The 26935-nt window shown below is 44.2% G+C and overlaps 1 protein-coding gene across 3 annotated transcripts in view; it reads right to left on the bottom strand.

Annotated features, from left to right (window-relative positions):
* Positions 1–1339: 1339 nt before the first annotated feature.
* The window catches only part of ACSS3 (acyl-CoA synthetase short chain family member 3), a 180455-nt gene continuing 154859 nt past the window's right edge, over positions 1340–26935 (bottom strand). For all 3 annotated transcript variants that reach the window (XM_030548632.1, XM_030548631.1, XM_030548633.1), the window contains 5 exons: positions 14561–14642; positions 13400–13522; positions 2907–3006; positions 2636–2811; positions 1340–2348 (listed from right to left, as the gene is read on the bottom strand). In XM_030548632.1, coding sequence (XP_030404492.1) covers positions 2280–2348; positions 2636–2811; positions 2907–3006; positions 13400–13522; positions 14561–14642 — 550 coding nt within the window. In that variant the 3' untranslated portion in view covers positions 1340–2279. The remainder of the gene's footprint in view (positions 2349–2635; positions 2812–2906; positions 3007–13399; positions 13523–14560; positions 14643–26935) is intronic.

Here is a 26935-nt window from a genome sequence, read left to right on the forward strand (position 1 = left end):
GATAGGAATGTAATTAATGCTAGGCAAAATGGTTTTATGAAATTAGGTCTTGTCAAACAAACCTGATTTCCTTTGAAAAAGTTTACAAGTTTGGTTGACAAAAGTAACAGCAAAATACATAAGTGATTTTGACAAAGTATCATATGATATTCTGATTAAAACAATTAACAGCATATGATTATCACTAAAGCACAGCTAAATGAATTAAGAACTGACTAAAAGACAGCTGTCAAAAAGGAATTGTCAATGGGTAATCATCATCAAATGGAAATATTTCCAGTGGGAATCCACTGGGATCAGTATGATACCTGATCCAATTCAACATTTTCATCAGTGAGCTGAAAGTAAATATAAAAATCACTAGGGCTCCATTTTGCAGATGACGTAAAGATTGGTGAAATGGTAAATAATGAGGAGGACTGGGCAGTCATGCAGAGCAATCTGGATAATTTGGTAACTGGGGACTATGCAAACAAAATGCATCCAAATACTGTCAAATGCAAAGTTATACATCTAAGAACAAGTACTCCTGGGGGAATTTTGCACTACTGCATGTGCGCACATTTAATGAGCCCCACAGATTTCTAATTTTTCATGCAGAAAGCGCTTCTGCCAAAATATTGCTGCAGTTCCACTTTTTCCCACCAGAGGGTGCTGTGGTGACAGAACAAAGTTGCAGCTCCAGACCAGTGAGGGAAGAGCGAGAGCTGCTTTTGCAGCGCTTCTCACGCCAGGTCACGATACGGGGCTGTGTGTGAGGGGTCAGACAGGGGCTCATAAGGGCTAGTGGGGGAGGACTGGGGCAGGGGCTGAATGGAAGTGGAGGTGCAGAGGCACATGGAGACAAGGGGAGGTGGGGCAGAGCTGCATAGGGAGGGGGAGTGGCTGGGTGAGGGCACAGAGACTGGAGTGGATGTGCCTGACTGAACGGGAGAGGCCAGGGGTCAGTCAGGGTCTGCATGCAATTCCTCCCTGCCCCCCCCAAACCCCCCCCCCCCACAACCCTATTTCATACTTTTCCCACCCACACCCAACAACTCTCCAAGTTCACACCCAGACTTCTTCCCAGCAATTTACCTCCCTCTCACTCAGCTCCTGTGTTACCCCCCCCCCCGACTCCCCCAAGCCTTTGCTCTGCTTCAGAGGGGTGTGGGCAATATGGTTCTGTAGTGTAGTTTAAATGAATTATTACTTAGAGTTCTGTATTAATATGCATAGTAAGGAATCTGTCAAAAAACATTTCCTGAGTCTTTTTTTTGTTGCCTGTATTGTTACAGACATACTTGTTGACAGGTATTTTGAAATAAATGACCAAAAATAACTGAAACTGGTGTGATTATATTATTGTGACAAAATATGCAGAATTGCAAAATATTGTGCGCAGAATTTTTAAGCTTTTGGTGGAGAATTCTACCAGGAGTAGAACAAGGAACGCAGGCCAGACCTATAGCATGGGAGTCTGTATCCTGGAAAGGATTTAGGGGTCATAGTAGAGCAAATCAACATAAGCTCCCAGTGCGGTGCTGTGGCAAAAACTGCTAATGTGATCTTTATATATATAAACAGGGAATAGGAGTTGGAAGGTGATTTTATCTCTTCATGCAGCATTGGTGAAACTGATATTGAGATAATGCACATAGTTCTGGTGTCGCATTTTAAAAAGAAGCTGAAAATTTGTGGAGACAAAGAGACACAAAATTGAATCAAGGGCTGGAGAAAATGCCATATAGCGAGAGTCTTAGCTCAATCTGTTTAGTTTATCAAAAAAAAGGTTGAGAAGTGACCAAGAGAAGTGGTGGATTCTCGAAATCATCTAATCGAGTCTGGATACTTTTCTGGAAGATCTGCTTCAGCCAAACAAGTTATTGTGCTCAATGCAGGGGTTACTGGGTGAAATTAAGAACCTGGGTTATATGATAGTCAGACTGTATGATCTGATAGTCCCCTCTGGCCTTGAACTCGATGAATTTATGAACCCTCTTTACAGGGCTCTGTTAAAACTCTCTACTGTAAGTATCTACATCTACTTCTTATCTGTCTACAACCTCCAATATAATACAAATGACAAAGGCTGCCAAAACTCAAAATGTTTCACTGTCCATGATATTACATGACAGAGAAAGCAGCAACAGTTTAGTAATAATAAAATTAGCACCAGGTTATTTCAGACTTCTAAAATATGTTCCATAACAGTGTTACCAAATACAAAATTTCTTCATGTATTCCAGACGTTCGGAAGTTTACCATTAAAAGACACTGTATGATGGATAAAAGTCACATTATTTTTGTTTCTTCAGTACTTCTTCTACATGTTTAAACACACCAGGATCCTCAATGGTTGGAGTTATCTGAGAGAAGAACATACATAAACATATGATAGAGAATTGCCAAATACCACATACAGTAAAAGAGAAATTGGTTCAGTATCTCTTCTAATGCTAATTTTTCTAAAGTAATCAAGAAGAAAGCATTTATAAAGATTCTGAAGATAAAATATACCAGGCAAAAATAAAATGACATTACAATATTAGATATTGTGAATCAATAGCAAAATACATTAAAGAACCAAAAGGTTAAGACACTTCTGCTGATGTGCTAGCGTCCCTTGTTAGAATAAAGTGCACCTGTAGCTTACCTGATATGGTTTGCCACTGACAAGAGCAGAAAGAGCAGAACGTGGTATTTTGCCAGAACGTGTCTTTGGTATCTGTTTCACAAACACAGCCTTTCGGAAAGCTGCCACTGGGCCAATGCTTTCTCGAACACGCTTAACAATTTCTTCCAAAACTTTCTCCTCCTCTATCTTTATACCTGGTGAGGAATTTCAGATGCTGTAACTACTTTACAACATTATACAAATCTTAGTGACACAAGAGACGAGTCTATGAATAGTAATAAGCTCTCACCATTTCTTAATACACATAGTGCTAATGGGACAAGACCTTTTAAGGCATCTTCTTGGCCAACAACAGCACAATCAGCCACAGCTCCATGGGAAAGAACAGACTGATGGAGAAAACAAAACAAAACAAAAACTCAAATAGCTGAATATATATTCTATTGTAATTAATACGCAGGGAGCATAGCCAATCTAGTGTTTGGATGGAAATAAGAACAATTCCTAGGAAATGCAACATACAATGTTAAAAATGACAATGTCACATTTTAACACATTCCACAAGACCTTAGCTGGAAAATGTTATGTTGATACAATATTCACACAGTTATGCAGGAAGGAAAGAGCAAGTGAGTGCAGGTACATTCTTGAATAGCTGATCTACCACAATTCAGATACGTAATCTACCTGTAATCTTTCCAACTGTACGGAAAGCAGGGACTTGGAACTAAAGAGCCTCTTCAACCATAACTAGAGACTACAACTCTATAATGAAACACAAACTGCAGTATGTTAATAAGTGTCACTCCTTTGGGGTTTAGAGACAGCATTGCCCCTTTAAATATTTTTCCTGAGGGGGGAAGTGCTGATAGTTCCAGAAGGAGGAAGTGCTATTGGTAGGAGGGGAAGCAGAGAGAAGGGAAGAGAGCAACAGGAGGTGTGTCTGAGGTCCAGATAGCAGAGCTGCAGCAAGCAGGCTCCTCAAAGAATGAAGCAGTCAAGAACCTGCCTGAAGCCTGGGAGGGACAGAGTAGCTGACTGGGGACACCCCAGGATAGGAGCCAGAAGGAGCACTGTGCCAGGGAGAAATCGCCTGAGACGGGCAAACTGGAGCTGAAACCAGTATCACTGCTGTCCAGAGCTGCATGGGGCTGTGAGTTCTGGGGCTTTTGACTTTGCATTGGGAATAATTAGGGAGGCTGAACCAGCTAGAGCGAATGGCCCAAGATAGAGGACTCTGGAGATCTGTGGTTGGCGGCCCATACCCCGAGTGGGGTGACGGGCATGAGTGAGTGAGTGAGTTAGCTAGTTAAGTGGGGAGGTTGTCACTCTGCATAGCTTTACAGAGAGTGGCAGAAGAGGGCACCAGAGGGGTTTGCTGGGGGAAGTTTACTGGCACCAAAGATGACCAGGAGCACCCAAGACTCACCGCTGGACTGGAGCTTTGCCCAGGACTCCTGAGCTCTGTGTGCAGACACATTACTCAGTGTCTGCCCTTTCAGACAGTGTTACACTAAGCCTGTGGGGCCTTGAGTTGAATGCAACTCTGTTTTATCGCTCCCCCTATATTTCCCCATTGTTTTTTTCCTTTCACCCCTCTGTAAATAAACATTTCCCTTTCCTATATTCATTGTGCTTTTCTGGTGTGTGTGTTTACTCTGGGGGGGTTGGAACAGGTGCCCCTGAGGTGGAAGGGACTTTCCCTGCTGCATCCTGCATGCTTCTCTTGGACCGAGCTGCCTGCAGAGCAGACTCCACTTGACCATAAGGGCACTAAAGTTACATAAGTAATTTATCTGAGATTTTATTTTCTGCCAATCCAAACCAGCAACAGTAAAGCCACAAGTTATTACTGCTTCACATTTGTCAGTCAAGTTGAAGTATCAAATTAACATATACAAAAATGTGTCTCCTTCCCTCCTAATCACATCTCCTGCTTAGGGAACTTTCCTAATCATATAAAAGAAAACATCATAATGGCCTGTATAATCTCCCCATTATTCATTGGTGACCTCTTAAAGAGGAAAAAGGGAGACTGAAATTGAGGAAAAGAGTGCTCACTGATGGATCACAATCAGAGAAAAAATTAATCTGCTATCTTTAGGGACCTTTAGGTGGATGAAGACTGTTAGGGGGGTGTACTGGGTGCTGTGCAAACACATATGAAGGCAAAATTCCTGCCTCAAAAAGCCTGCATGGAGCAACACTATGGAGTGCTATAAGAATTTGCTAATGAGTAAGAACCTGCACATGAATGTTGGAAGCTAAAATGAATGAATGCACAAACCTTCATCTACTATCTTTCAGGTATCTGAGGGCTTGTCTACATCAGAAAGTTGCAGCGCTGGTGAGGGAGTTACAGCGCTGCAACTTTGAAGGTGTACACATCTGCAGGGCACCACCAGCGCTGCAACTCCCTGTTTGCAGCGCTGGCCGTACTCCCGTTTTGTCTCGGGTGTAGAGGATCCAGCGCTGGTAATCCAATGTAGACAGTTACCAGCGCTTTTCTTGACCTCCGTGGAAGGAGGAAGCCTCTGGTAATCAAGCTGGTTTCCTTTCCCGGTTTGCTCTCTCGGTCCCGGAGCCACCCAGCAAACCGCAGGGAAGGAGACCTGCTTGCTCGGGGTTCCGGGACCGAGAGAGCAAACCGGGAAAGGAGACCAGCTTCGCCGCGGTTTGCTCTCGCGTTCCCGGAGCCACCCAGCAAACCGCAGGGAAGGAGACCTGCTTGCTCGGGGTTCCGGGACCGAGAGAGCAAACCGGGAACGCCGCGGTTTGCTCTCTCGGTCCCGGAGCCACCCAGCAAACCGCAGGGAAGGAGACCTGCTTGCTCGGGGTTCCGGGACCGAGAGAGCAAACCGGGAAAGGAAACCAGCTTCGCCGCGGTTTGCTCTCTCGGTCCCGGAACCCCGAGCAAGCAGGTCTCCTTCCCTGCGGTTTGCTGGCTGGCTCCGGGACCGAGAGAGCAAACCGCGGCATTCCCGGTTTGCTCTCTCGGTCCCGGAACCCCGAGCAAGCAGGTCTCCTTCCCTGCGGTTTGCTGGCTGGCTCCGGGACCGAGAGAGCAAACCGCGGCGTTCCCTGTTTGCTCTCTCGGTCCCGGAACCCCGAGCAAGCAGGTCTCCTTCCCTGCGGTTTGCTGGCTGGCTCCGGGACCGAGAGAGCAAACCGCGGCGTTCCCGGTTTGCTCTCTCGGTCCCGGAACCCCGAGCAAGCAGGTCTCCTTCCCTGCGGTTTGCTGGCTGGCTCCGGGACCGAGAGAGCAAACCGCGGCGTTCCCGGTTTGCTCTCTCGGTCCCGGAACCCCGAGCAAGCAGGTCTCCTTCCCTGTGGTTTGCTGGGTGGCTCCGGGACCGAGAGAGCAAACCGCGGGGAAGCTGGTTTCCTTTCCCGGTTTGCTCTCTCGTCCCGGAACCCCCCTTGAAGCCGCCCAACAGCGCTGCAGTGTGGCCACATCTAACACCACTTGCAGCGCTGGTTGCTGTAAGTGTGGCCACTCTGCAGCGCTGGCCCTATACAGCTGTACTAATACAGCTGTAACAACCAGCGCTGCAAAATTTTAGATGTAGACATGGCCTCAGAGTCCTCTTCATTTCCTCTCATAATGTAGTCAAAACTCAGGTAAAATGAGACCTCAGTTTGCCTGGGCAAAAAACACTTCAGCTTTCCAAATAGATATCCTGACTATAGCCCCTGAAGTACTCTGTTTTGCTCTTCATATATAACTAGGGATCCAGGTGTCCAAAATGATTATAAAAACTATAGGATACGCATCCTTGATTTCCCTCCTAAGAAACTCTTTGGATCCACTGGTGTTAATGGTCCAACTCTTAATCAAACCCTTCCTGTAGGAATTATAGTAGTGATAATATCCATTAATGCTTTCCTCATTGCGGATAAAATACTATGCAAAATGTACCCAAAATTCACCATGCGTTAACATTGTCCCAAGCCACTGTTTTTTAAAAGAATTAAAGCAAGAAGGCGAAAGGATAAACCATGAGCATGAGCCAACGCTTCTTTAAAGAAATAGCCTATTGCAAAAACAAAGATTCGTTCCCACGCTAATGACGGACAGTAATCTAAATCCAATAACATATGCCTCAGGTTGCTGGGCAGCTGTCATAAAGTATGTGAAACCTGCTCACACAAACACACTGAACGTTCCTTTGCTTCCTAGTTTGTGTGTTCAATTGACACTATTTTTTCAGCACACATGTACATGATATCAACACGCTGAAACTTTCCATACTTTTAAGGTAGCAGTGATTATATATGCATATTTTGCCTTAACTGGCACAGCATTAAGATAAATATCCTGTTAGTTATGGAATTAGGTTATTTGCAATAATATGAAAAGCAGAGTGCAGAGAAAAGATACAACAGACATTGCTTGGTTCTAGCCATCAATGAAGGGGTGATCATTCTGTGGATGTTTGGATAGTAAACTGACCTAATCCAAGACTGAAGAGGTCTCACCCTCAGTCTGGCAAAGGGTGTGATATAAGTACTTGAGACCAATCTCAGGCTTGAAAATAAATATGAGAGAGAAATTCTGGAACTTCTCCTGAGGCAGGGATGTATGCCTAGGTATTGTATGGACCGAGATTGAGCCTGAGACTGAACTTTAGAACCAAGTTTGAGAACAGATGTAGATTCGATCTTACTGACTCTGAGACCTGTTGAGTTGATCTTCCCTCATTAACTAATTGTGAAGAGACAGGTAAACATAAATCCCTGGATGATGAAGATGGGCAGATACTAACAATAGACATTTTGTAAACACTTGGAGTGCAGTTGAGAGTCTGATCAGAAAGACCTGTAGTTGATGATGATTGCCTAGTACTTGGGAAATAAAAACATTTCTTGTGCAAAGGATGTATTGCACTGAACCGAGTGTTCGGAACCAATCGAGTGTACTGAACCAATCCATGGGATATAAAGAAGGTATAATGGATGCCAGAGTCACCATGCAGAATTTTGTATTTGTGATGACGGTGTTGAGGAGCCTGAGGTCTACTGTGGAGCACTTGGTCTAGTATACTTTTTTGGTATAAGAAAGTATGGGGAATAAAATCCCTTTCCCCCAAAGGCTACGGGAACCAGAACATTTCCACTAACTCCAGTAGTAACAGTTTTTCTTGATGCATGAGAATGGTCCCCAAAAAAGTATGGGGAAGGTGCGTGAGGGGGAAAATGGTATGGAATCGGAGGGTGCATCCTGTCTGGATGACCCAAAAGCGCAATGTTATTGAAGTCCAAGCACTCTTGAAAGAAGAAAGGCAGGTCCCAAAAAGGGGAAGGGAAGAGTACCAATCCACATAGTTTCGTGCAGTAACCTCCACTGAAGTATCAAAACTGTTGCTTCTGAGAATGAGATGGTTGAGCAGAGAATGAAGAGGACAGTCTTCTCTTTTGGACTCTCTGACTCTTCTGATAAAAAATTAGGATAAAACAAAATACATGGTTGAGATCTCCACCTTGAAGAGAACCATGACTGCAATTTTGTCCCATTGTAGATAACTGTATTTGGCTAGCATAGCTAAGTAGTTTGCAAGCCTGGCCTGAAGAGATACCACTGAATAATTCTTACGACCAAACAGATCCAATTTCTTTGCCTCTTTTTCTCATGGGATGGTCTTCATTAGCTGCAGTGACTACTAGAGATGAGGGTGCCAAGTGACATAATATCTTTTATCAGACCAACTTTTGTTGGTGAAAGGTACAAGCTTTCGAACAACACACAGCCCTTCTTCATGTGTGGGGAAGGAAACAGATGATGGCAGCAGATGTGAATAAAAATACTCTAACCCTTTAAGGGGACCTTCATACTTTTGTTCTATTCTCTTTCAGGTTGCTGAGATGCTGGAGTAGTCTATAATTTCTTTTGCAGGTTCAAGAATTCCCTCATTACAAGGAAGGGCTATTCTGTCCTGACTGTTGGGTTTCAAAATGTCAAATTTCCATTAAAGGAAGTCTTTGTCTATAATTTAACGGCACCTCCTGAAGACTCTTTTGCCTGCTCAGTCAGGAGTGTTAGTTGACATAGCTGCTTTTTGTATATATCAAGGAAAATACAAGTGGGCAAAGAATAGAATATAACACATAAATAGAGACAACCACTAGAAAAGTGAACACACGCAAAAGGAAAAGGTAAAATCTTAATCAATTAAACCCTTGGGATTGGGATATAAAAATAAAGTCAAAGCAGAGAAAATATCATGAAAAATTCAGTGCACCTCAGGGAAACATAACACACTGATACAACATAGGGAAACCATACAAAAAACAGTTGTAATCCTGAACTTGACATTATGGTCTGAGCTCCTGCCATTAGATTCCTTAAATACTCAGCCTCCCATTTTTTGCCTATGGACTAAGCCCTTCTAAAGCCACTACTCCCAGTGCAGTCTTTCGGGCCCCACACCTGGCCTTGGATCAGGTACCCTCAATGGAGTTCAGAAAGCTTATAGATAATTCTGAAGAAGAGTGAAGGGTTCCATATTCATAAGAAGCAAATAAGAGCTTTAAAAATTAGTAGAAAGTTTTAAAAAAATACAATAAAAATTTTTAAAACATGCAAAATAGAAATACGGAAAATAGAAACAGCCACAAGTCATTCAAAAGCTGTAAAACTAAGAAACAAAAAAAAATAAAGAGGTAGTGTTTCTAGAATGGTAGTTACTGAAACAGGATGCATTTCTGTTTTCTACAGCAGCAGCAGTCAGGAGGGCACTAGTCGTGCTAAATCCCTTTAGTATTAATCCCTTGCTTCAGAGAAAAGGTGAGCAATGCCAGCTGAAAGAGACACACACACACACTGAACACAAGATGGAAGCTGAAATTAACACAAATATATAACAACTACTCATTGAGCCATCAGATAAATGGTAACTTCTGTAGTTTCACAGGGGCCTGATGATACTTATAGAAAATCTTGGTGAAATAAACAACTCTTATTGTTGAGATTTATAGTCAAAATCTGAGGAAAAACTTGCTCAACTACCTGTAGCTATAATGGAAAGGGAGATAAATATGCATACTCGACCAGGTGACTGTCATTTAATTAAAGGAAGATTCACTGAGCTTCTAATTCTGTTTTTACTGATCTTACTGAAAAGTTAATTGCATTGTTTTTAATGTTTTCTCATTTAAATAGCAATTTGCTCTGTAAACTAACTACAGTCTAGCTTGTTTTAGCTTGGTTTAAAAGGTGAATTGAAAAACTAAGTATTTTCTTGTGATTAAGTGTATCTTGTTTCAGGGGAACAAAATTACAAAACAGTAGGGAAGAAGACAGAAAAACAAGTGACTGAAATTAAAGAAAAGAAGAAAGCTAACATGGTACACACTGATAAAGTAGTACAATATTAGATATCAGGGAATTCACAACACCAGCCATTTTATCAGCTTCAGATCCAGTCTGAAAGATAAGGAACAACACCTGAATAATTTGTTTAACGATACAAAAGTAGAAGACCAGTGGCGAGATTCTGTGTTGTGTGTCTTCAAACCATCTTTGTGCCCTGCTAATCCTGGGTTGCTCTAGGGGCCTGTATGGTCCCTTGAATAACTTAACATTGAGGGGCGGCCTAAATTAGCACAATCCCTGAAGTGCTATGCTGCTGCTGTTCCCCCTACTGCTCCCTGGTTTAGACATGCCCCCTATGCCAGGGGTTTGAGGCATGGGTCTTATGTGGCCACATAAAATACCTTGTGCAAAGTCCATACCGGCTGTGTGTGTGTGTGATTAGATCCTCCCCACCTAGATCTGGTGTTGTGATATCCCTTAAACTAAAAGGCCATAATGGAGGGAAGAATCCCTTCCCAGGTGGTGTACTCATTACAGGATTGTGGAGTGGGAGGGGAAGGTGGCTTTATGTGACATTTACATTCTCCCAATTCTGAGTCAACGTACACTAGCCTAGCACTCTTACATTAAAACAGCTCTATTTTAAGATAGATTATTCCCAGACCTAAGAGGACATTCCAGTATCTTGGGAGCACCAGGGAGCAGGGATCGCCAGTAATGTCCCTGGAGGATGAGATGGCATGGTGCAGAGCTTTTAATACCACTCTACTCCAAGCAGAGATTCCCCTTATATCAGAGGTGGGCAAACTATGGCCTGTGGGATCTTTCTGCCTGGTCCCTGAGCTCCTGGCCCAGGAGGCTAGCCCCCGGCCCCACCCCTACTGTTCCCCTCCCCCGCAGCCTCAGCTCACTCTGCCGCTGGTGCAATGCTCTGGGGAGCAGGGCTCCGAGCTTCTGGGGCAGCGCAGCTGCTGAGCCTGGCCTGACCTGATTGTCTGTGCTGTGCGTGACTGGCTCCAGCGGGGCGGTGTGGCTGTAGCACCACCAGCCACTGGTACTCCAGGCAGTGCGGTAAGGGGGCAGGGAACAGCAGGGGTTGGATAGAGGGCAGGAGAGTTAAGGGTGGTAGTTAGGGGTCAGGGGTGTGGATAGGGGGTGGGGTTGTCAGAGGGCAGGGAACAGGGGGTTGAATGGGGGCAGGGGTCCCCGGGACCAGTTAGGAAGGAGAGGGGGGTTGGATGAGGTGGCAGGGGACAGTCAGGGGAAGGGGTTCCGGGGGCGGTCATGGGACAGGAAGAAGGGGTGGTTGGATGGGGCAGAGGTCCCGGGAGGAGAGGGGGGTTGGATGAGGTGGCAGGGGGCAGTCAGGGGCAGGGGTTTCAGGGGCGGTCAGAGGACAGGGAACATGGGGTGGATGGGACAGGGGTCCCGGGGTGGGGGACCATCAGGGAATGGGCGGATGCTGTCAGGGGGCGAGAAGCAGGGAGGTTCGGATAGGGGGCGGGGGCTGGGCCGAGCCACACCTGGCTGTTTGGGGACGCACAGCCTCCCCTAACTGGCCCTCCATACAATTTCCGAAACCTGATGTGGCCCTCAGGCCAAAAAGTTTGCCTGCCCCTGCCTTATATAATGCAAATGCTCAGGAAGGTGGATCCACTGGGTTTATGCACTGGTTTTGTGCAACCCAAAAGGCTTGTGCAGTCAGAAAGTCCAAAAATCTGTACTCTGGCTTTTTTCCAGGTTTTCTACGCTTTAAAATCCAAAATGTTAAATAAAATATGCAGGTCAACATACAGGTTGCAAACAGATATTTTGTAAAGCAAAATACTACAAAATTAGTTCTCCTTTGACTCAACTGCTAAGTTCAGAGTCTAGAGAAAAGTACAACATGCCTACTACCAAATAAGCAGAATTTTCTTGTACTCCCTACATGGCTTCCTGTACTTGCAAGATCTTCTGGCAATTACAGTAGATCTGGACAGGTCAGTGAATCAGGAAATGAGTCTCAAAATGCTATTTTAAAATGCATAGTTTTAACTTTTGGAGTTACTTGTATTTTACATTAGTGAGCTAGGATGTGAGGGTGAAATTTTCAGAGTGTTTACTGTTGGCTTAACTCTGCTCTGACTGAAGCCAATGCTAAAACTCCTAATGATTTCAACAGGAGCAGAATTTAAGCCAACACTGAGCGCTTTTTGAAATCAGCCCTAAAACTACTTTTAAAAAACTTTCCAAAAGTTTTAATCTTAGAAATGTGTGATATTAAACACCCCACTTCCAAAGAAATCAAAACCAACAAGTACACAGCCGAAAAGAAAAAAAACACATATTTTTATTGACGTTTTCAGTCTCTGTGGACACATCTACACAGTAAGCAGCAGCCTTGCAGCCCTGCTCCCTGCCCCCTTACCGCACTGCAGGCAGTGACTCTTAAAGCCTGGCTCAACAGACTTGGACTCCCAGGGCTCATGCTCTGTCACTTAAAATAGTTGTGTAGATGTTGTGGCTCGGGTTAGACGCTGGGCTCTGAAGCTCACCCCCACCTTCTGCTTCAGAGCCCGAGCCACAATGTCTACATAGTTATTTTAAGCACCTTAGCCTGAGCCCCACAAACCTGAGTCTGTCAACCTGGGCTCTGAGCATACCCACTTCATCAGATGCAATAGAATGGAACATATAGTGAGGAGATATATATACATACAGAGAGCATGAAAACGTGGGAGTTCCCCTACCAACTCTAAGAGGCAAGTTAATTATCAACAGGAAAAAGAAAACTTTTGTAGTGATACTTAAGATAGCCCATTTAAGGCAGTTTGACAAGAAGATGTCCGGGGGCGGTCATGGGGAAATAGATTCAATGTGTGTCATGGCTCAGCCATTCCCAGTCTTTATTTAAGCCTAAATTGATAGTATCTAGTTTGCATATTAATTCAAGTTCAGCAGTTTCCCATTGGAGTCTGTTTTTGAAGCTTTTCTTTTGCAAAATTGCCACCTTTAAATCTGTTACTGAATAGCCAGAGAGGTTGAAGAATTCTCCTACGTTTTTGAATGTTCTGATGTCAGATGTGCATCCATTTATTCTTTTGCATAGAGACTGGGCTATCGTGATTATCAGTTTTATTTCTCCTGCTGACAATAGCTCATCTTAATTAATTAGCCTCTTAGAGTTGGTAGGGGAACTCCCACATTTTCATGTTCTCTGTATGTATATATATAAATCCTCACTATGTGTTCCAGTCTATGCATCTGATGAAGTGGGCTGTGGCCCATGCAAGCTCATGCTTAAATAAATTTGTTAGTCTCTAAGGTGCCGCAAGTACTCCTGTTCTTTTTGCGGATACAGACTAACACGGCTGCTACTCTGAAACCTGGGCTCTGAGACTCACTTCCACAGTCTCCCACTCAATGTGTAGGCGTACCTGTGATGCCAGCCTTTTTGTACCCATTTTCACTGTTAAATTTGTGCTCACCTCCTCAATTGCACCTGCAGAAATTCTATGACCTGCAACATTGATCACATCATCAATTCGAGACATGACATATAAGTAGCCATCTTCATCCATGCACCCAGCATCCATGGTATCATAGTATCCCTGAAAATAAAACCACAAGCAATAAATTGGTATTAATGCTAGGGTCATCAGCAATGTTTACCAGCAAGATGGATGAGTGACTCACCCAAAATGAAAAAAGTTCCTGGTCTATTTAATATAGTCATCTCCCACCTAAAGTTTATGCGTTAAAAATTATCAACATATTTACCTTCACGGTGCAAAATAGGATCACATCAACTTTAAAACTTAAAAATCTTTATAAACTCTGCAGTTCCTTCTTTTCCCAATTATTATTTTTTCATTACATGGATTTTATTCTGAAACACTTTATTCACTGTTCTTATTTCATAATACAGCTTGGGTTCCCCTCCCTGAGTGAAATTGGTGGGGTCAGCAGGAACAGTATATGACCTGCAAGTCCACTCACATCTTTTCCAGCCTGTTCACTGCTCCCTCAGAACCCCTGGAAGATGGGGCTCTCCTAAGCCCAGAGGAAGAGGTGGGGTTGTCTCTAAAGGATGGGGCAGCAGAGTTGAACTCAAATTCTCATGATATTTCTGTTTCTTTTGGGAATATCTTGACCCAGAAGCATGATAGCAACACCTTGCCAGACCACAAAATGACATCTTGTCCTCACATAAATTTGTTCCCTCACCTATTTCCACCCTTGGACCAAATCTTCCTTCTTGGTCATGCATAAGACACACACACACACACTTCTGTGTAGGGAGGAGATCAGCTTATGTACAATCTCTTCCATGTGTGGATCTGATGGGGGAAGTGTAATTTATTCATCTATTTACTGATTCCCTTTCCTAGTCATGCTCCCCTCCTGCATATGTTACCCCACACAGAAGACAAACTGTATTTTTTAGATTTTCTTTAAAAGAGAGTGACTACATTCTAATATTCTGCACAATGAAAGGTTTAACTTTAAATGATTTTAATCTTATGTGGACATACATATCAAAGCTCTCTCATCAAAAGAAAAAATGACAGAATCCTATAACTGCTAACTAAGATCGTTCAATGCCATAGCATTACTGGAATTTATATAGTTCCTTTTGCCATTCTTACGGGAAATTTTTGGAAATATAACTCCTTGAACGTTTCCTGATTTTTCCAGAGACCCGAGAAGGCTCCAGGAGGCAAAGGCAACCTTACATTAAAAAGGAAAATAGTGCAGTAGTTAGAATAATAAGATACAAACTTAAAAACTTCAAAGATGCACAGTATAATAGATAATCACAATGTGATAGAACTGCATTCAGGTCGCATAGTAAGGTAAACATATGAGGATTATGCAACTGGATGACAGTTCCCTTAACACCTATATTGCTTAGTGCCAGATGATCCTGAAAGTTATGTATTTCATAAACTAATGTTAAATCACATTCATATAGTTCTAAACTTGAAGATACTGCTAGCTGATACATTTTATAGAACACCAGGGCCTCCAACTTCTAGTAAAATAAAGTTTGCTCTAGTAAATGTGAAAAAAGTGCTATAAAAATCTATCATCATCATTCAGTTTAAAACATTGCCCAAGATAAAGTACCTGGCACAAATACATATATCTTCTATATGGATACAGACATTTTATAATACATACAATACAATGCATGCACACACGTGCACACACAGATGCACACACACACACACACACGATCAGACCCTCAGTTTGTGTAAATTGTCCCAGCACCATTGACTTCAAAGTCATGAGGATCTGGATCACAGTATTTTCAGGTGGTTATACTTATTTTAATTGTACAAAAATGAAGTGAAATTATGCAGATTAAACTGCAGTAATTATTGGGGGGAGGAAGATGGAAAAAGGTAAAAACCTATATTTTCAAAAATAAAATAATTTGGGTTTAATTCACAGAAGAAAACAGAAATGACAAAAATTGAAATGCACCATGAGCTGAATTATCAACATGTGCTCCTTTCTGCCACTTTAGTCAGCATCTGAATGTGATGAAGATGAGAGAAGGAGCATTCCACATAAATAATATCTGTCAGATGGGAAGAAGTGTCAAAGCTTCTTGGGCTGACAAGGAGAAACGGTGATTTTTTAAATTTCACAGTATTGACTGTAGAGAAAAAGTTTAAGGAAACTGGGTTTAACCCTATAAGATATAAATTCGGTGGGGGGGGGGAGGTTGAACTGGGATTCTATAAAGGTTAACTCTCAAAGCAGATTTGCAGGAGAGAGAGTGTGTGAGAGGACAGAGCAAGTGTGCATGCATATATTAGAGCAATTCTATTAAGTGGCATAAAAGGTCTCCTGGTATGAGTATGGGATGAATGTATTACTCACAAGTAATCCCTCATACATGGGATCTTCACTTTCACCCTGGCAGTCACCAAACCCTGACAAATGCCACTGTGATTCATAATACTATCCAAAGGACAATACCTCCAGCACTGAAACATTCCCCAGTAGTGTGGCCATGTCCATACTGATAAAATATAAACTGCATGTGGGATTTTAGCCCACAGGAAATGGTGTTAGCAAGTCAACCACATCTACACTACAGGCTTTACTTTTATCAGCACAAAAGGACAATTTCCTTTTTTCTATAGAAAGTATTGACAGAATAAGCCATGGCAAAACAAGCTAAATCATCACTGTTCTTCCTAAGATGATGGGGGCCTCTCAGGGTCAGACTCAGCTATCCTCCACGTGATTCACTTTAAGAGGACCAGAAGGGTGTATTTGGCAACAGGATGTGGTCAAGGGTTCAGATGATGGAACTTTTCCCAGTAAACTGCATGAGCATCCATGGGGTATCTAGCCACTCCCCACATTGCCCATTTTGGTGGGTTTATTGGACAGCTTAAGGTGCCCAGAGTGGGAGTACTAGTTGCTTTGCAAAAGAGTAACTCCATTTTTATGGAATCTTGCTTGAAGAAACCCAGGAATGGATCAAGCCATGTGTTTGGAAATGTGAGAGTTTTAAAGAAAAAATTCTTGTTCAGATTCAAGAGAAACCATGAGAGAATGGTAATTACCATGTTTGTTGCCTGACTGCTAACTGTGTAAGAATTCATAACAGGTATTGTAGTTGCAGATTTTGCACCTTTAATTTATTTAATTGTCTGAGATGTCTTTATGATAGAGACAAAGGATACTACCCATTGACAGTCATTAATGATTTCTCCAGAGCTGCATTAAAACGCCCCCAATTTAGTGATTAAACAGAAGAACCCATCACATTTCTAACATAAAAACCTCATTTTGCTGTTTTGTAAATATGATTTCTGAAAATTAAAAACAGAAGAAATATGTAACATATGACATCAGGGAATCCTGATTTCTTGATTGGTCAATAGCAGTAGATCAGTACTTTAGCAATTAAACTACCTTATGCGTAGCACCAGGTCATTTGTATAAGTCATGGCTAGTGACAGCTTAGAGTGCAAGAATTTCTAAATACATTAGTAATAATGTCAGGATTGTGTGTGGCATTTTTGTTTGTTGTTTGAAATCCATAAACAAAATTACTGGCTTTTTTGATCTGCCCTATCCCTCTTTTCATACTTTTTCTTCGTTGTTTTGTATTTATTTTTATTTGTATTTTACGAGTCTGACAGCATATTATTTCTCTGGAACACATTAGATTTACTTCTACACTTTTGCTCCAGCTCCCTCTCCTTTCTGTCTCATGCTCCCTTGCTTTTTTCCCCCGCCATCACTCCTTTCCCTCATGCTTCCGCCTTCCTTCTATTTGTCCCTACCATCTCAGTTTTCTGTTATTTCACCTGGGATTCAGTGTTAGTTTAACAAGAATCAGATTGAAAAAGCACAGCTGAAGCCCTACCCAGAGCCTTGCTGTCTTTAAGGACAGGATAGAAAAAGAACAAAATGACTAACAGTGGCTTGCCATGGCTCTCAGCAGCACTTTAGTCACAGATGAGAACCAAGAGAACTTATCCTACATGTATGTGCAGGGAGTCCTTGGGATTATGACACAATTCGTTCCTCAGAATTGTGTTATAAGTCGAAACATAAGTCAAAACTGTTTTTCCCATAGGAATCAATGGTCTAAAGCGGGGAGTGGTTCCTGAACCAAAGCTCGATACACTATTTTCACCACAACAACCCAGATTTTTGTACTAAATGAATGATAGATGTCTAATGTAGCACCATCAATGTATTTATTTGGCAAACAACATTCAAATAAACAAATAAAATCACATGTTTTGACTTTCCAGAACTTTTTGAAGGGCTCTTGGCTGGGGGCTTCTCTGAAGTCTAGGCTGCAGGTTTCTCTGAAATCTTCTCTGGAGTCTTAAAGAAAGTGTCTAAGGAAGTTTGGACAGATGTTCTCCTCTTCTCCTTGTAAATTTCTCTGTAGCAGCTGTACATATTGTATAGGCCCCTATTCACAGAGGCACTGAGTTCAGTATTGAGAGACATTGTGGACAGACAGTCGGGGGGGCAGATAGCAAGGCAGGCAGCTGGGCTTGCTTTTCACAGTCTTTCTTGTAAATAACTTTGTGGTCATGTTATAATGAATGGAGCTGGAAAGGGGTCCCTTGCAGTTACTTGTCTGATTGGCTTCCACAGCTAGGGTAGCTTGTTGCCAGGTAGCCTTGATAATTGTATTTGATTGGCTCCCAGCCCCCAGCTCAGACAATCAGAAAGCTTGAACAGTGAAATCCATTACTGGCTGAGGCTCAGCATGTGATGTGTATGTTCTCCCTGCTGGCTTTCATCGTAAGGGCGAAACAAGTGTTGTAGGGGCGAAATGAGCAGTCAATTGAAAAGCGTTGTAAGTGGCATCCAACTAAGTTGGGCATCGTAAGTCCGAGGACTCCCTGTACATCATCTTTCATGCCAAAGGATTCCAAAACAATATTTACACTGGAACCACTCATGTTACCAGTAACGTGTTCCACCTCTAATGTCACATAACAGGACACATTTAGGTCAGGAAGAGAAAATGAATCCCATAAACTACAGAGGGACGTCACCTGATCAGGATATACATCTATACACTGGAATTTTGAATTTACACCCAAAGAGCCAAATCTCCATCCCATAAAAGTCAATGAGCATTTTGCCACAGATTTTAATAACAGCAGGATTGGGACCTTAAGAGCCAGAGGACGACAAATCAAATGGTCAAGTGCTCTATTTGGTGTTTCATCTGAAAGAGTACTTCACATAATAAAGTGTAACCTAGCACCATGGGAGGGCACTGGTTCTGTTCTGAGACACTGGAGAGAGAAAAGGCATTTGCCCATCTTCCTGTAGCATCCTCGGTTTCCTTGGAGCTCTCCTATCTCAATACAGACCAGGCCTGACCTTGCTCAGTTTGAGAAATCTGACAAGAACATAATCCAAGGTGATCTGATTGAAAAACTTCAGTTCCAGATTTGTAAATTAAAATAAAACATTGCCTCCCAAACACAAGGAAACGGATGCAATGCTGCTACTGGGAAGGGATGGTTATTAGACCTTTACTACTGCCAGGATTTCTCCCAGGGTGCTTCACGGCAAGGGTGCAAAAACAGCTATATAAATATTAGGGGAGAACTACCACACTGAGATCAGAAGCATTGACACAGAGCTGCATGAGAGGCTCTAGTGGGAGATCAGCTGTTAGACATTGCTGTCCTTATGATACGATTGTGTGTCCTCCCTTAGTGTTCTGGCCTGATGTAAAGCAGTGGTGGGCAACCTGAAGCCCATCAGGGTAATCTGATTGTGGGCCGTGCGACATCTTGCTGATGTTGACCATCTGCAGGCACAGCCCCCAACAGCTTCCAGTGGCTGCAGTTTGCCGTTCCTGGCCAATGGGAGCTGTGGAAAACAGTGGCCAGCATGTCCCTGCAACCTGCCGCTTCCCACAGCCCCCACTGACCGAGAACGGCAAACCACAGCCACTGGGAACCACAGGGGGTCGTGCCCTGTGGATGGTCAACGCCAACAAAATGTCTCACGGCCCACAATCGGATTACCCTGATGGGCCGCATGTTGCCCACTGCTGGTGTAAAGAGTGATGGTAGCCAGGGAAACAGAAGTACTAGTAATTGCCTCTAAAAATAAATACAGAAGGCTTGTGACATTTACAGTCTACAGATACACGGATTCTGAGTTTCCTCCAGCAGCGGAATTTTCACTTGATTTTTCATTGCTAATGTTCAGTATGAGAACAGACAACATTCTCTTTTGCTCATAATAATGGTTACACACATAAGCATGCACATGTATATACATGTTACATATAATCTCAGAAAGGTCAGATTCTGTGTTAAAATGTCGGTCTCCTCATCAGGCTGCCCTTGCTAATGGAAGCTGGAGGTCATTACAACAATTATTTCAAAATGAACCCTCATTAACCTTCATGTCCAAAGATTTTAGCTCACAGAAGAAGAAACAGAGACACAAGTTGCCTCATGCTAATTTCATAAAATCATAGAACTGGAAGGGACCTTGGAAGGTCATCTAGTCCAGTCCCCTGCACTCAAGGCAGAACTAAGTATTATCTAGACCAGAGGTGGGCAAACTACGGTGGCTTGCGGGACCGTACTGCCCAGACTCTGAGCTCCTCGCCCGAGAGGCTCACCCCCGGCCCCTCCCCTGCTGTTCTCCCTCCCCTGCAGCCTCAGCTCACTGTGCCGCGGGCACAATGCTCTAGGTAGCGGAGCTGCGCGCTCCTGGGGTAGCGCAGCTGCAGAGCCCAGCCTGACCCGGCGTTCTGTGCTGCGCGGCTGGCTCCAGCCAGGCGGCGCAGCTGTAGCACTGCCAGCCACCGGTGCTCCAGGCAGCACAGTAAGGGGGCAGGGAGTGGAGAAGGGGCAGTTGGATAGAGGGCAGGGGAGTTCGGGGGCTGGTCAAGGGCCAGGGATGTGGAAGAGGTAGGGGTGGTCAGAGGGCAGGGAACAGGGAGGTTGAATGGGGTCGGGGGTTCCAGGGGTGGTTGGATGGGGCAGGGGTTCCGGGGGGGCAGTCAGGAAGCAGAGGAGGGGTTGGATGGGGTGGTGGTGGGCAGTCAGGAAAGAGGTGGGGTTGGATGGAGTGGTGGGGGGCAGTGGTGGTAGGGGCAGTTAGGGGCAGGTGGCCTGGGGGCGGTAACAGAGAAGAGAAGAGGATGGGGTCCTGGGAGGGGCCATCAGGAAGGAAGAGGGGAGGGTGGCTGGAGCAGCAGGAGGGAAGGGGAGTTCCGGGGGTGGTCAAGGGCTGGGGTGTGGATGGGGGTGGTGGTGGTCAGAGGGTGGGGAACAGAGGGGTTGAATGGGGTCGGGGGTTCCAGCAGCAGTCAGGGAGAAGGGGTGGTTGGATGGGGCAGGGATCCCGGGGGAGGATGTCAGGAAGGAAGATGGGGGTTGGCTGGAGCAGCAGGGGGGCAGTTAGGGGCAGAGGGTCCGGGGTGGTCAGGGGACAGAGGGCAGGAGGGGTGAATGGGGCAGTAGTGGGGGCTGTCAGGCGGTGAAAAGCAGGGGGGAGTGGATAGGGGGCAGGGGCCGGGCCACGTCTCACTGTTTGGGGAGGCACAGCCTCCTCTGACCAGCCCTCCATACAATATCTGAAACCTGATGCAGGCCTCAAGTCAAAAAGTTTGCTCGCTCCCTGATCTAGACCATCCCTGACAGGTGTTGTCCAGCCTGATCTTCAAAATCCCCAGTGATGGAGAGTCCACCACCTCCACAGGCAATTTATTCCAGTGCTTAACCACTCTGACAGTTAGGAAGTTTTTCCTAATGACCAACCTAAACACCCTTGCTGCAATTTAAGCCCACTGCTTCTTGTCCTATCCTCACAGGTTAAGAATAACCATTTTCCTCTCTTTTCCTTGTAACAAGCTTTTATGTACTTGAAAACTGTTATGTCCCCTCTCTGTCTTCTCTTCTCTAGACTAAACAATCTAATTTTTTCAATCTTCCCTCATAGGTCATTTTTTCTAGACCTTTAATAGTTTTTGTTGCTCTTCTCTGGGCTTTCTCCAATTTGCTCACATCTTTCCTGAAATGTGGCCTCCAGAACTGGACATAATACTCCAGTTTAGGTCTGATCAGCGCAGAGTAGAGCAGAAGAATTACTTCTCATGTCTTGCTTACAATACTCCTGCTAATACATCCCAGAATGATGTTTGCTTTTTTTGCAACAGCATTACACTGTTGTCTCATATTTAGCTTGTGATCCACTATGATTCCCAGATCCCTTTCCACACTACTCCTTCCTAGACAGTCATTTCCCATTTTCTATGTGTGCAACTGATTGTTCCTTCCTAAGTGGAGTACTTTACATGTCCTTACTGAATTTCATCCTATTTATTTCAGACCATTTCTCCAGTTTCTCCAGATCATTTTGAATTGTAATCTTCCAAAGCACATGCAATCCCTCCCAGGTTGGTATCATCCACAAACTTTATAAGTGTACTTTCTATCCCATTATCTAAATCATTGATGAAGATATTGAACAGAACTGATCCCTGTGGGACCCCACTCATTATGCCCTTCCAGAATGACTATGAACCACTGACAACTACTCTCTGGGAATGATTTTCCAACCAGTTAATACACCCACCTTATAGTAGCTCCATCTAGGTTGTATTTTTCTAGCTTGTTTATGAGAAGGTCATACGAGACAGTATCAAAAGCCTTATTAAAGTCAAGATATAACACATCTACCGCTTCCCCCCATCCACAAGACTTGTTAAGCTGTCAAACAAAGCTATTAGGTTGGTTTGACACAATTTGTTCTTGACAAATCCATGCTGACTGTTATTTATCACCTTATTATCTTCTAGTTGTTTGTAAATTGATTGCTTAATTATTTGCTCCATTATTTTTCTGGGTACAGAAGTTAAACAGACTGGTCTGTAATTCCCCGGGTTGCCCTTATTTCCCTTTTTATAGATGGGCACTAGATTTGACCTTTTCCAGTCTTCTGGAATGTCTCACGCCTTCCATGACTCTTAAAAGATAATTGATAATGGCTTAGATATCTCCTCAGTCAGCTCCTTGAGTATTCTAGGATGCATTTCATCAGGCCATGGTGATTTGAAGACATCTAACTTGTCTAAGTAATTTTTGACTTGTTCTTTCCCTATTTTAGACTCTGCTCCTACCTCATTTTCACAGGAATTCATTATTTTATACATCCCATTGCCACCAACCTTCTCGGTGAAAACCAGTACAAAGAAGTCATTAAGCACCTCTGCCATTTCCACATTGTCTGTTATTGTCTTTCCCCCCTAGCTAGTTTGATCTCGTTCTGTGCCTTGGCTTTTCTAATTTTGCCCTACATACTTGTGTTATTTGTTTATACCCATCCTTTGTAGTTTGACCGAGCTTCCACTTTTTGTAGGACTCTTTTTTGAATTGTAGATCATAGAAGATCTCCTGATTAAGCCAGGGTGGTCTCTTGCTATACTTCCTATCTTTCCTACGCAGTGTAATAGATTGCTCTTGTACCCTTAATAATGTCTCTTTGAAAAACTGCCAACTTCCTCTCACTTCAGCGTAGCTTAGTAGGTAGAGCACTACAGTGGGACTCGTGAGATCTGGGTTATATTTCCAGCTCTGATACAGGAATGCTGGGTGATCTTGGGCAAGTCACTTCCCCCCTCTGTGTCTCAGTCTCCCCATCTGTAAAATGTGGATAATGATAGTGACCTTCTTTTGTAAAGCACTTTGAAACCTAAACATAAAAAGTGCTATTGTAAACACAGAAGGGTTCCTACAGTGAGAGTTTTGCAACTGTGCACATCAGAGTTCCCAACTACACAGTAATTTTAATAATACTGGGCCTGATCTTGGGACAAGAACCTGTCAAACCGCAAAGTGATAAGTGGGAATCCTTAAGTAATCAATGTAATATATAGATTATGAATTAATCAGACTACAACAGCATGAAAACAAGGAACAAACTGCTACATGCTTTTAAAAAGTGCAATAATACTTCACAGACTAATGCACTGCAGACACAAGGCCATGACTACGTCTATTCTCCCAATGCTTTATGGTGCTGTGCTCCTTATTAGCCCTGCACTCTCCCAACAACATGGGTTGCCTTTCTGAAGTATCTTTATGGGATCTGTGCGAGGTCAGGGTGAGAAAAGATCTCTTTTTCCTCACCATTCAGAAGGGACAATCAAACTCTAGCCTTAACTGAAAAAAAAATTGTAGTGTGTCAGCATTTCAGTTTTTCTAGTACACAAAGGCTGTGCTGGAAACAGCAGCAAATGAGTTGAGGATTTACATTTCCTAACAACCCCAGATTTTTAGTTTAATATTAGTAAAACCTGTTAAAAACTGCCAAGAAGATGTCATATTACTAGAATTAAAGTTGGAGAAAAATGCTGAGATTGCTGACCGTAATTTCTACAAATGTGTTTCCACTCAGCACCATCCAAGTTGCAACTTCACAAGCAAGTAGTGTAATGGTCATCATTCACCCTTCTCCACTTCACTAATGTTTTTTCTTACATTTCCATAGTTTCACCTAATAGAATATAATTTAAAAGGGACACTGGACCCAAGTGGCTATATCAAAAGAAGAGGGGGGAAAAACAACCTACTTCACAAGTGGTCGCATGTTGTTTCCTAAGAATTCTTGGTGTATAATATATTTTCTGATTCTCCTCCCACCATACTATGAGGGAGTGGTGCGGTGTATAAGCCCTGCAACACGGAATAAAGAGTTAACGAGCAACTCTGGGCCCAGATGCCCTGCCCAGCCATACCTGCTGGGCACGCTCACAATGGTGGCATAGCTCAAAAGGCAGAAGCCGAGCCCCATCAGGGTGAACAGAGCAAGGGAACTCCTAGGCTTGTAGCTCCTGCAGAGAGGCCGCAGGAGTTCCTCCACACCTGGACCAGACCCCATTGTTGAGCTGCCGAAGGCCCCATGAAGACTGAGCAAAGCAGGGCCTGACTGAAGGAAAATAGCCTCCGGATCAGAGTCAGTGAGAAACCTCAGTGTAAGTCAATGTAAGCAGAGTCAGGATGAGCTCTACCCTGACATCGGGTGGAAAGAATTTCAGAGAGTGTATTTGCATAGGCACGCCTATCCCATCCCAGGCTGCCGAGCTGTGGGACTGCTTTGTGACAGAAATGACTCAACCTCAGTTGGGTGGTACCTGCTAGACAAGGGACATGGGTTCCAAAACCCAGTGAAGAGAGAGAGGCTGGGGACAGGTATCTGTGTCTGGTGGTGCAGTCTCCTTGTGGAGCCAGAAGCACCAGTTCCACCCCCTCCTCTCTCCACTGTGGAATGTCAGAGTTGATTTTTTATTCCCTTAAGAATCTAGATACAGGTTACTGAGCTGAACTCACTTTGGGCTAATGGTGCACTAGTGGGGCTCCCCCACTATGAGCTGAGATCACTAAGAGCTGAAATCACTAAAGAGCTGAAATTACTGAGCTGAGAGCACTGAGTACTGTGCTAACTAGTGGGGGAGCCTGAAGCTATACTGCGGAATAGAGCAGCTGGCGGAGTGGAGCAGTTTGTGGGGATGGCTGGAGCGGATCACGGGACAGCTGGTGGAGCGGAGCGACTGGCAGAGCGGAGTAGCTGTGGGACGGGTGGAGCGGCCCACAGAGCGAGCGGAGCCGAGCAGTTTGCAGGGAGAACTGGAGCAGCTCATGGAGCAGAGCAGCTGGTGGAGCGGAGCAGTTTGTGAGGATTCCTGGAGGAGCAGAATGGAGTGGCTGGTAAAGCAGAGCAGTTCGTGGAGAAGGCGGAAGCAGAACCCACGGAGAGGCAGGGCAGTTGGCCCCGGACCACATAAGGTGCCCCTTTCTACCCAGGCTGGGGGGAAGGACCTCTACAGATAAACTCTCGAACTCTGGGGTGGCATTGGCCAGAGACTTTTGGGTTGTTGGACTTTGGGGTGATTGGACTTAAAACCCTAAGGGGAAAAAGGACATTGCCAAACATACTGGGAGGTGGGTTTTTGTTTATGGTTTGTGTTATAACCCTGTTTGTGGTGTTTCTCCAATGGGATGCTGCATTCATTCCTTCCTTCATTAAAAAGATTTTGCTACACTCAGACTCCGTGCTTGCGAGAGGGCAAGTATTGCCTCCTAGAGGCGCCCAGGGGGTGTGGTATGTGAGTGTCCCAGGTCATTGGGTGGGGGCTCGAGCCGGTTATGCATTGTGTTACTGAAACGGAACCCCTGGATACTGAACCCGGCCCTTGTTGCTGCCAACTCAGAGGGGCAGAAGGGTTACATCAATAAGCCAAACCCTGTGGAGAATTTGGCGGAAGCCACGGTAGGAAGAGACCCAGGAAACAGATTTGGTGGTGACCGCCCTCAGGGCGTATATCCGACCTGCTTGGAACCACATGGAGCAGGGAGGCCCCAGGGGTCCCCTACCACTGACCCTAAGGACTCTTGCCACCTGGTGATACTGCCACAGACTCTTGCCACTAAGCAAGACAGCTGGACGTAGACCCAACCCCTACCCCCCCTGCTGACAGAAGGCCAAACTGCTACAATAGAAGATAGTGTACTGGCATTCTACCAGGAATTACAGAGTACAAAAAGTATTCTGATTCCCCACCCACGTCTTCTCCACCAACTCATCCAAATGCAGCAGAAGTCAAGATGGGGGTTGGGAGGACAGAATAAAAACCCACAAAACAAATACCCTTAGAATTTTTAAAGCTCTTTAAAAAGGGAAACTTGTTAAGAAAGCTCACTTTTGGCTTTATCAAGGCTGGCAATGACACTTTAAATGGTCCCCTACAGTATAGGCCATTAATGACAAGAACCTAGAATAAAACGTGATACAAGATACAGAAATAGCTGTACATGTATATAAAAGAAATAAATATAGTTCAGCTTAACTGCCACAAAGTCACAAAATTCACCAATGAGTACTCCTCCTCTACCACTTTTGGGGCAAACAGTCAAGAGCTTCAAAATATTTTGTTGAGTGTTGGTATTTGGGAAAAAGCAGTTACTAAGCTGTTCAGTAATTGTTGTTCTGGACATACTGCACATGTCCAATCCAATCTTGATGTTTGTCTGCCCAGAGGACAGTCATTGGAAACTTTTCCCCTCAATAGTACTCATTGGGTAGCTTGAGCTCCTGTTGGCACACACCACTGCATGCAGGTATAAAGGACTGAGCGGCCCCAGTCCCCCCTCAGTTGTATCTTGCCAGACCTCCAACACAGAGGGTTAGGAGGGCGAGTCATGAGTGGAGAACAACTCACTCAACCCTAGCATTGTCTCTCGAATCCTGAGCAACACCACAACGGGAAAAAAAATGGGTTGACTGAGGACTAGGTTGGCAATCTACAACTGTGGCTTTGGGGAGAATGCAGATAAGTAAATTGGCTGGCTGATATGGAAAGATGATGTCACCTTTAGGACAAACCTCAGATGAGGCTGCAAGTAAACCTTGTTCTTAAAGAAGATTGTATAGAGAGGCCCATCCATTAAGTCATGCAGCTATCCTACTCTTCTGGCCAAGGTAGTGGCAAC

Source organism: Gopherus evgoodei, chromosome 1, assembly GCF_007399415.2.
Source record: "Gopherus evgoodei ecotype Sinaloan lineage chromosome 1, rGopEvg1_v1.p, whole genome shotgun sequence".
NCBI lineage: Eukaryota > Metazoa > Chordata > Testudines > Testudinidae > Gopherus > Gopherus evgoodei.